At 44.5% G+C, this 10844-nt stretch overlaps 1 protein-coding gene across 1 annotated transcript; it reads left to right on the top strand.

Annotated features, from left to right (window-relative positions):
• Nucleotides 1–2813: 2813 nt before the first annotated feature.
• Nucleotides 2814–3809, top strand: LOC148542305 (olfactory receptor 5AN6-like). The gene has a single exon (XM_088469470.1). The coding sequence runs from the start codon at nt 2814–2816 to the stop codon at nt 3807–3809; it is 996 nt and encodes a 331-aa protein (XP_088325596.1).
• Nucleotides 3810–10844: the final 7035 nt, after the last annotated feature.

Raw genomic sequence — 10844 nt, 5'->3', positions numbered from 1 at the left:
TTTGCCCACAGGGGGAGATGTATCAGGCCTTGGAGAGAGCTAAAAGTGAAGAAGCTGGCCAAAGCAACCAATCTGCTTCTAACTGTCATTTCATAGACTATGCTGGGTAAATGACAGCCAGAAGCTGATTGGTTGCTCTGGGCAACTGCTCCACTGTATCTTTTTCTCCAAGACTTGACACGTCTCCGCCACAGTATCTTTCAAAAGACAAATAGCACCCTGCATCCTTAGATATTCAGGGAGAACTACCACCTCATATTGTACCTCATTCAGAGCTCGCATCCAGTGTATGCAAATTTGTCAAAGTGACGGCATGGGAAGCGATCGCTCTGTGTATGCAGACACCCACTAATGTATGTAGAGACGCCCACTAGCGCACGTCATCTCCAGGAAGTGTATTAAAACATTGGTACATGGAGCACCATCGGTTGCGATCGCAGCGCTTGTGGTTGCCTTACCTGCCGCAAGCACTGCAAGGACTTCAGTGTAAAAAACAGGAATGTAACATGTACTATGACGCTGCCTGTTAATTAAGCATGCCTTAAAAACAGCGTTGAAACACCCAGGCACGCCTGCGTTCGCACCTCCACACCCCCGTTATTAGTGTCCCGCCCCTGTTACCACCCACAAACGGCCTCTCCTGTCACTCATTACAATGGGCTGTCTTTTGCGCTCGCGAGCGGCTCTGAATGAGGTCCCTTGTCCAAGCGATTTGCTGCTGCAGGTCCAGTTGGTTTTAGGGTTTTCTCCAGATGGCAATTTTTGTGGAACAGACCTGACAAATCCCGAACACCTCGGTGACGGCAAACAGTGACCGGCACTGACAAATCCCGAACACCACAGTGACCGGCACTGACAAATCCCGAACACCACAGTGACCGGCACTGACAAATCCCGAACACCACAGTGACCGGCTCTGACAAATCCCGAACACCACAGTGACCGGCACTGACAATTCCCGAACACCACAGTGACCGGCACCGACAATTCCCGAACACCACAGTGACCGGCTCTGACAAATCCCGAACACCACAGTGACCGGCACTGACAAATCCCGAATACCACAGTGACAGGCACTGACAATCCCGAACACCACAGTGACCGGCACTGACAAATCCCGAATACCACAGTCACCGGCACTGACAAATCCCGAATACCACAGTGACCGGCACTGACAAATCCCGAATACCACAGTGACTGGCACTGACAAATCCCGAAGACCACAGTGACCGGCACTGACAAATCCCGAACACCGCAGTGACCGGCACTGACAAATCCCGAACACCGCAGTGACCAGCACTGACAAATCCCGAACACCGCAGTGACCGGCACTGACAAATCCCGAACACCGCAGTGACCGGCACTGACAAATCCTGAACACCACAGTGACCGGCACTGACAAATCCCGAATACCACAGTCACCGGCAATGACAAATCCCGAACACCGCAGTGACCGGCACTGACATCCTGAACACCACAGTGACCGGCTCTGACAAATCCCGAACACCACAGTGACCGGCTCTGACATCCTGAACACCACAGTGACCGGCTCTGACAAATCCTGAACACCACAGTGACCGGCACTGACAAATCCCGAACACCGCAGTGACCGGCTCTGACATCCTGAACACCACAGTGACCGGCTCTGACAAATCCTGAACACCACAGTGACTGGCTCTGACAAATCCCGAACACCACAGTGACTGGCTCTGACAAATCCCGAACACCACAGTGACTGGCTCTGACAAATCCCGAACACCACAGTGACCGGCACTGACAAATCCCGAACACCACAGTGACTGGCTCTGACAAATCCCGAACACCACAGTGACCGGCACTGACAAATCCCGAATACCACAGTGACCGGCACTGACAAATCCCGAACACCACAGTGACCGGCACTGACAAAATAGTTTTATTGAACACATTCCCTGCACTATGATTGGCACCCATTGGGCCTCATTCTGAGTCGGGCGTATCCGCAGCTAAGCATGCATCTCAGGGATTTCAGCGTACTGCCGACGCGCCAAAGAAAGAAATAGGTGATTGCGCATCCGCAGGCTCAGCGATACGCGTAGTGACAGCGCTCAATACTGGAAATGGATGGAACGGACCACACTGTATGAGAAATGAGAGTTCCTGGTGGGTGACTGGGAAACAACCCAGCAAATGGATGGAACTGTTCTGTCTGATAGGAGAGTGATGGGGGGTGTCACTGCCGTTCCATGGGGACGGAGATGGGGCGCCTGTTTAAGATAGATTGTTTGCACCCAGCATACTGCACAGCTGCAAATGCAATAAAAGTGGGTGAGATGGACCTCCACATATATAAATATGTGGAGGTCCATCCTAACCCTAATCCTCTCCCCCTAACCCTAACCCTCCCATGGTGGTGCCTAACCCTAACCTCCCCCCAGTGGTGCATAACCCTAACTTTCCCTCCCCATAGCCTAACCCTAACCCTCCCAAGGGGTGCCTACCTCTAGTCTACCCCCAGGGGTGATTAAACCTAACCTCCCCCCAGGGGTGCCTAAACCTAACCCCCCATCCCCGGGCTAAGTATCATACTTAGCGGTCTTCTTACCTTCGGGATGGTGGGGGCGGCATATTCAACGTATCACATACTGTGATCTTAATACAATTTATTTGATTCCTCAAACCCTGGAGTGCCGCTGTGTTTGTTCTATCTGTGTATATATATATATATATATATATATAATATATATATATATATATATAAAATCCAATTTTAAATGAGTATTTCAGCCTGAATTATTTAATAATTTTCATTTTGTGTCCTGAATCCCTACAGCATGGGTCTGGTGTTTGGACCCTCGGTTGTATTACACAATCAGACACTAGTAACTGAATTTAGCCTCCTGGGATTTGCATATTTCTCCAACTGGAAATCAGTCATCTTTGTTGTCTTTCTGATCATCTTCCTTATGACTGTGATTGGGAACAGTCTTATTATGTTGGCAGTTAGACTAGACCTTCATCTGCACACCCCCATGTATTTCTTCTTATCGAACCTTTCCTTCCTGGAGATGGGTTACACGTCCACTACCATACCTAATATACTCTCTGGGATATTAAGGCAGAGCAATGTCATATCATTCAGAGGCTGCTTCATCCAAGTCTACTTATTCACACTCTGTGCCACCGCCGAATGCGTTCTCCTTTCTGCCATGGCTTGTGACCGCTATGTGGCAATCTGCCGGCCACTCCACTACACGGCAATAATAAATAGTATGGTGTGTGCCTACCTGGCAGCCTTTGCCTGGCTGTGTGGCGTTCTAAACTCAACTATCAACACATACATCACCTCGCACCTCCATTTCTGTGGGCCTAATGCAATAGACCGTCTGTATTGTGAAGGCCAGCCTCTCTTACGTCTCTCCTGCTCCAGCACTCGACTTAGCGACATTCTTGCTACACTTTCAGCTGCCGTGTTTGGAGTCTGCTGTCTCCTCTTCATCCTCACGTCCTACGTTTTCATCCTGGCAGCCATCTTCAGAATGTCCTGCAGGGCCAGCAGGCAGAAGACCTTCTCCACGTGTGCCTCTCATGTCACCGTTGTCATCCTTTACTTTGGATCACTCACCTTCCTGTATCTTTTACCTGACAATAGATCCTCCCAGACGCTAAATTCTGCGGTCTCCATGATTTATTCTACGGTGACTCCCCTGCTCAATCCCATCATATACAGCCTGAGGAACCAGCAGGTTATGGGAGCTCTGGAGAACATAATGGCTCCCAGATGGAGTTGCTGCCAAAAGTGTGCAGAGCATAAGCTCATAAAGCCATAGATCCAGCTTATTCCTTCTGCAAGTTAGTATATGACAAATGTGCTCTGATCAATCCAGCACTTTATATTTTATATCTATTTCACAAGATTTATTTTATGGTGGTTTTTCCACAGTGCGAATTCAGAGCTGAGGGGATCTATATCCCAACAGTCTGTCATCTGCTTGTGATGTTACTACAGTGCAGACCCCTAAAGCTTCTACTACAGTGCAGACCCCAATATCTCCAGTGACTTTACAGTGTATTTCCCATATCTCTAGTGACTTTATAATGCAGCCCCCAAATCTCTAGTGAGTACATAACCTATTTCATGGCTTCCAGCAATCTAAAGGTGCCGATCCGACGGATTGGAACGATATCGCTGCTATATATCACACCGTGTATGGGCATGATATTGGCCAGTGCACGCTCCCGTGGGGTCGTACATCACATCTCCAGATCTTACTGCATGTTCACTTTATCTGGGGATGCGATGTATGATCCCATGCAGCTCTATGTGGGTGGGGGATGTTGGCATATCGGACGATCGGGCAGCGGATCACTCCGTGTGTGGGGACCACCCGATATGTCGGCCATCGGATCGGCCGTTGTATCCCAAGGTGCATGGGTAGCTTAGCTGTTGGATCGGGACATTCACCAATCAGAGTTCTGGAAGCACCCTGCTCTCTGATTGGCGACAGTTCTATCCACCAATGTAAGTGTATAGAGACATTTAGTCTGTAGATAGATCCAAAGTGCAGAGCCGTGTTGGAACCTGTCGCCAATGAAGATGCATTCTGGCTCCGCATTCACATTACACTTCCCTGTTTTATCCCCAAACCTCCATATGTGGAGAAAGATGAGGAGGTTCCTTTGACAAAAGTCACTTTCACAGTACATTCCTGATACTGTCCTGTTACTGGAACCACCACACGATCATGGTAAAGGTTCTCCAGGGTTTCTGATGAGTGTTCCCATGGTACCAGATCATGGCAAGCCCCCCCCCCCCCCCAGTCTTGTGGCCCCAGTCACACTAAAAACCACAGTGGGCCTGGTCACATCAATGACCACTGCGGGGCCGGGCCCGGTATCACTGCTGGCCTGGTCACAGCAATGACACTGCAGGTCTAGTCATATCATTGACCACTGCGGGCCCGGTATCACTGCACCCCCGATCATAGAAATGACCACTGCAGACACAACACAGCAATGATCACTGCAGGCCTAGTCACATCAAAGACCACTGCGGGCCCGGTATCACTGCTGGACCGGTCATAGAAATGACCACTGCAGGCACGACACAACAATGACCACTGCAGGCCTAGTCACATCAATGACCACTACGGGCCTGGTATCACTTTTGGCCTGGTCATAAAAATTACCACTGCAGGCCCGACACAGCAATGACCACTGTGGGCCTCGTCAGAGCAATGACTTCTGTGGGTCCAGTCACAGTAATGATCACCAGGAGCCAAGTCACAGCAATGAGCATCGCGGACCAGGTCATGGCAATGACCACCGCAGGCCTGGTCACATCAATGGTCGCTGTGGGTCCAGTCACACCAATGACCACTCAGGCTGAGTCACAGCAATGACTTCCATGAGCCAGTCACATCAATGACCACTCAGGCCTAGTCACAGCAATGACTATCATGGGCCGGTCATAGCAGTGACCACTCAGGCCTAGTCACAGCAATGACACGAGCCGGTCACAGCAATGACCACAGTGGGCCCACACAAAGCAATTACCAACATGGGCACAATGACAGCAATGACCACAGCAGGCCTAGTCACAGCAATGACCACCATGGGCCTGGTCATAGCAATGACCACCGTGGGCCCAGTCACAGCAATGACCTCAGCGTCCACACAAAAAAACATAACTTCAAATTAATAATAAATTATTTGCAAATCAGTGGTCATTTTTTTTGTTGCCTTGTGTCATAAAAAGAAGAATATGAGAAGGATGGATCACTTCAGATTGGAAGACAGAAATCTGACCTCTGAGAGCCCCTCCCTTCCTTGTTCATTACAACTGCGCAGGCAGCCAAGACCACTATTAGGGGGCAATTCAAATAGCGGAGTTGGGTGCTGGTGTTCCAACCATTTTTCTGGCACCTTGCGGCCACCAACATGGAAGATTTATTTTTGTACCCCATGGATGTACGCAGGAAAATCTATGGTGTGGAGCTACCATAGTAAGCGTTCATGTGCGTAGCCGCACATCGTGACCACACATCACCTAAAGGTATACCCTTGTCTATGTCTTGCATTGCGGCATACTTGCCCACTTTCCCAGAATAGTCAGGAGCCTCCCAACACCAGGTGGCGCTCCCAGCCATCCAGAAAAGTAGGCAAGTCTCCAAGGCCCTACCCCCGGACTCCTTACACCCCCACACACTGCACCGCACAGCGCAGGGGGGACACGATGACACAATTCTCGCTGAATTACGCCATCGTGGCCCATGCCTCTCAATGCTGGCAATCATGGCATTGAGCAGCAGGGGCGGGGCTGCAATGATGCAATCGCACGGTCATGCCCCCCATTTTGCTCCAAATGTCGGGTAATGTCTGCGACCATGCCCCCATATGCCATGTCAACCCCCCGGCTATGCCGGCCTGGCTGCCCCAGAATGCCAGGATGTCGACAAGAGTTTCCATGCTGTAATGATGTTGCTGCTCTGTGGTGAGTTTTTGCTGCAGAAAAGCTGGTAACAGTAAACGTTCTTCAATTATTAGACATGGGGGAATATAACTAGGCCCGTATTCAATTAGTTTCGCACCTGCGATACTTTTCCGCCTGCCGGACTTTTCGCCTATATCGCGGGTTTTGGGTATGAAAAGTTTTCATGCGTGACCCCGCTATTCGTCGTATTCAATTCCAAAGGACGCAAAAACTCATCCCGGTGAAACTCAAACAGGCGAAAAGTGCTGTCAGAGATGGGGAAATCAGCCTAACACCCCCCAAAAGATGCACTAACATTGGGGATCAGTATAGATGTCCCCGATTAGCCCCCCTGAAGCTATTTGGGTTAATTAAGTGTTTTCAATTGCCTCTATATAGCGTCTTTGCACAAGTGGTGAAGAATAGCATTAAGCAGTATTTTTTGAAGAAAATAAGTAGACCTGTCAAATTTGGGGTACTTGAAAATGGGTGCAAGCATGGTTTAAATTTGCTAAAGTAAAGTTTTAAGTGACGTCAAAAACGCACCTTCAGCAAGCACCTGCAAGCAAAAAAACACCTACCCCATACTTGCAGACCCCCCAAAAGTCTATTTCGCTACTTTTTATGTGTGTACCCCCACTTTTTTGCCCCCATTTTCCAAGTCATCTTTGTGGTGTTCCACATTTTTTTTAGGTTTTTTTTTTTTTTCGCAGTTATCCTTTGTGCTGCTGTCCAAAGGGTGCAGAGTGGTTTCTGCACCTTTGCACCCCAAAACCGCAATTCTGCACTTTTTTCCGCTTGCTATTCATAGGCAAAACGTTTTCGCCTATTACATAGCATTGACTTTCTGCATACGCAAAAAGTCTTTGCAATTGAATACGGCGAAAAGTTTCCGCCTGGCAAAATGACATCATCCGCAATTTTTTCCACTAATTCCGACTTTTTGCCACTAATTGAATACGGCCCAAAGTCTTTTGGTAAAGCAAAAAAAAGGTATGAAACAACCATTTAGTGACAGTTGCACAAAGTTAAAAACATCCTTAAATTTATTTTGACCACTTGAGGCAGTAATGGGCAGTGTGCACTATATAGTGTTGTCCACTGCTAAGATTTCATGTATCAAGCAGCGAAAAAAGTGGAGAAGTGGCCCATAGCAACTAAGTTTAAAGTTTTGTTGGTTTATTAAAATTATAATTTTTTTGTCATTTTTGTTTAATAATATTGTGTTATATTATTTAAGAACATTAATTTTTGTTTAATAACATAATATGTTAATTTGTTTAATAACATTAATAATTGTTAATGTTTGTTTTGTGTAATAAAATTGGTTTATTAAAATTGTTGGTTGGTAAAATTAAAAACTTATTAGGAGATAATTTGCAAGGAGGGCCCCAAGATTTTGACTGCTTAGGGGACTCCACAGGGTTTAAACCAGCACTAATGGAAAACTTCTCCACTTGTCTTTCTAAGATACACAAGTGCAGAACTTCTGAATGGTGCATTTGCCAGTGATGGTATCATCAGCCTTTAATTCAGCAGGAAGATCAGCACAATTTACATTTATATTTAAATATAGTCCAGTTTTCACCACCAACCCACAATGGTATTTGTGAGTATGGTCAGCTGAATACATCCAACTGTAGCCCCCACAGGCAGCTGCTGAATGTCCCCCCCTGAGATCATGAGGCTTAAATTTAACCTCCAACTTCCCCGTACTGAGAAGAACAAGTAACGAATCTTCCTTTGTACAGGACATCCTGCTTCATATTCCCAAGTTGGCTTTTTTTTGTAAGAATACTGTACATGATTATTGAAATAAAGGTGAACCTTAAAAATATGTGTTAGTTGTATTTCATTTATTGTTGGTGTTACCCCCTGTCATTCAAAGTGCTGCATAAAAAAATGTACATATTATGTAAAAATCATAATATATATATATATATATTATTATTTTTTTATTATTATTTGTTTGTTTGTTTTTTTTACATTTTGTATTTTTGTACAAGTTGAAATGGAAATATAATAGTTATGTAAACAAATATAAATATTACTATTCCCACGGGTGCAGGAGTCATTGTCTGAATTTTTTTTTTCATTAAAAATCTACATTTATATGCAAAGGTCTCCATATGTAATTTATTAGATTAATAATAATAATAATAATAATTTATTATTATTATTTTTATTATTATTATTAATAATAATAATAATATATTAATATTATTATTATTACTATTCTTCTTTTTATTATTAATATTAAAACGATGATAGAATTGTAGCTTTTTTCCTGCTTGTTCAAATTCCAAAATATATTGATGACCTTCGCCTCAATTATTTTCTTCTCTCCCCCCGATCAGCCGTGACTGCCATTTGCAATTTACCAGCAATCTCACTAAAATCCCACGTATTCCATAAAATCAGATATCATCATATAACTCCCCTTGTTTGGATGCAGATTAAGTTTTGCCTTTAGGTGGAACAGGGATGTACATTAAGGGTCTGTTCACATAAAATTGTTAGAGCTGGAGGCATCCCTAGACTCACCTCCTAGGAGGAGCGTCTTGTGCAGGTAATGGTGACCTGGTGTAAAAATTTGCAATAATGACTCCAACTGCACTATATTAAGCGGCTTCTTATGTGTGATTACTCTTCCAGATGATATTATTTAATTCATTAGAGTTTTGTCTAGATTAGGACAAATTGTAGCCATCTGTTCTATAAATGTATATGTAATTCTCATTTGCACTACTGCTGAACAGAGGACACTTCATTACCTTATACTGGTGCCCTTCAGTTTTCACTAACTCTATCGCGCCAATCTCTACACTATCATTAGGCATGAGAATGCCTGGCACAGAAATACTGTGATGTTGTAGTTAGACGTATATTGAGATCTTGCTTTTGCCCATAGTCAACCTTTAAATTATATTATTACTTGATGAGGGATCTCCAATTTCCTGTATGAGGGCAAATTATAGGTATGTGAGAGCACATCTGAATTGCATGGGTGGATTGGGAAACCAAAAATACTCATTAAAGATCATCAAGTATGGATACAATATATAGATGATATATTGATGATATGGGCTGGAACTGAATCATTACCAGCCATCATAACCCCCCCCCTGCCATAGTACCAACCAACCCTAGGCTGGTGAGCAGAGGGATGTTATCCCTAGGGAAGTGGAGCCTACATAAAAAATTCACCTCTCCCCTATGTGCTGTCAGTAGTAGGTCTATGCCCCACACCACTAAATTGATAGGTGTGGGGGTTAATAAATAGTAATCCTGGATGTCATGTGCTTGAGCTGGTTGAGAATTTGGTGGGATCACACTATTTGTTTTTAATTACTTATTCACATGGTTTTTCATAATTATTTCAATGGACCCATTAATTTGAATAGACATTAATATCAATATTTGTATATTAATTTTATGTAAATCACCTATCTTACTGATTTTGAAATAATCCTGGTTGTTTGAAACCATTGAAAACTATTTTGGTGACTTCCACAGTAATTTACTACATTGTTTTATATTGAACACAAAAAATTGGTTAGTTTAGTGATTGTTTTTTTTTATCTAAAACTGGTGTTTTATAGATCTATTTTTTCACTATTTCTGCAACTCAACCTTTAGTAGATTCCCCTGCCATATGTAAGGCAGCTGAGACTTAAGGTGGGCCCCGGGTACCCTCTTGTTCAGTAAGTACCTAGAGTGTGCACCATTGCAAAGGAGGCATAGTAACGGCTTAGCTGGGGGCATGGTTATGGCTCCCCTACACTTTGGGACTGCTACAGAGCCCCAAACCTGGGTAATCAATACCCCTTCCCCTCTCTGCATCCCAGATCCTATGTCATCATCCCCCTGATTGTAAAGGTAATTGTACTCTCATTTGGTATGATATAGTGTAACAATTATTTTCAAAATAAAATTGTAACACAGTAATTGTAGCATTCTCAGTATTATGTTGTCCAAATATAATGGACAAGGATGATTTAATGCAGTTGCAAATTAGCCGCAGACACTGGCGTCCTTAGAGTTACTGAATTATATTTAATTTATTAGTTTAAAACTTTTGCAATTAGCCAGATGTGCAGACACACATTCAATCCCCTGCAGCCAGGCATTACTGCTCAGCTGCAATGGTTTATACTGACAATTACAACTAACTTCATATAGTTAGAATTCACATGCTTCCTTTGCAGGAGCAAACAGCTACATGTGTAAGGTGACTACAATGTGTGAGGTGATGGGTTCAAGTCCCGGGGATGACAGTATTTTAAAATTTGTGAAATTAAGGAGAATGTAACTATATTGTTAGAATTCACAGGCCTCCTTCGCAGGAACAAATAGCTTAACGTGTAAGGCATCTGACTGCAAAGTGTGAGGT

The sequence above is a fragment of the Taudactylus pleione genome, unplaced genomic scaffold (assembly GCF_031769625.1).
Source record: "Taudactylus pleione unplaced genomic scaffold, aTauple2 ptg000013l, whole genome shotgun sequence".
NCBI classification, from domain to species: domain Eukaryota; kingdom Metazoa; phylum Chordata; class Amphibia; order Anura; family Myobatrachidae; genus Taudactylus; species Taudactylus pleione.
This window is presented reverse-complemented; position numbering and strand designations above follow the sequence as displayed.

What these genes read in the sequence shown, in the direction of transcription:
- LOC148542305 (XM_088469470.1), top strand. Translation starts at nt 2,814, where the DNA reads ATGGGTCTGGTGTTTGGACCCTCGGTTGTATTACACAATCAGACACTA.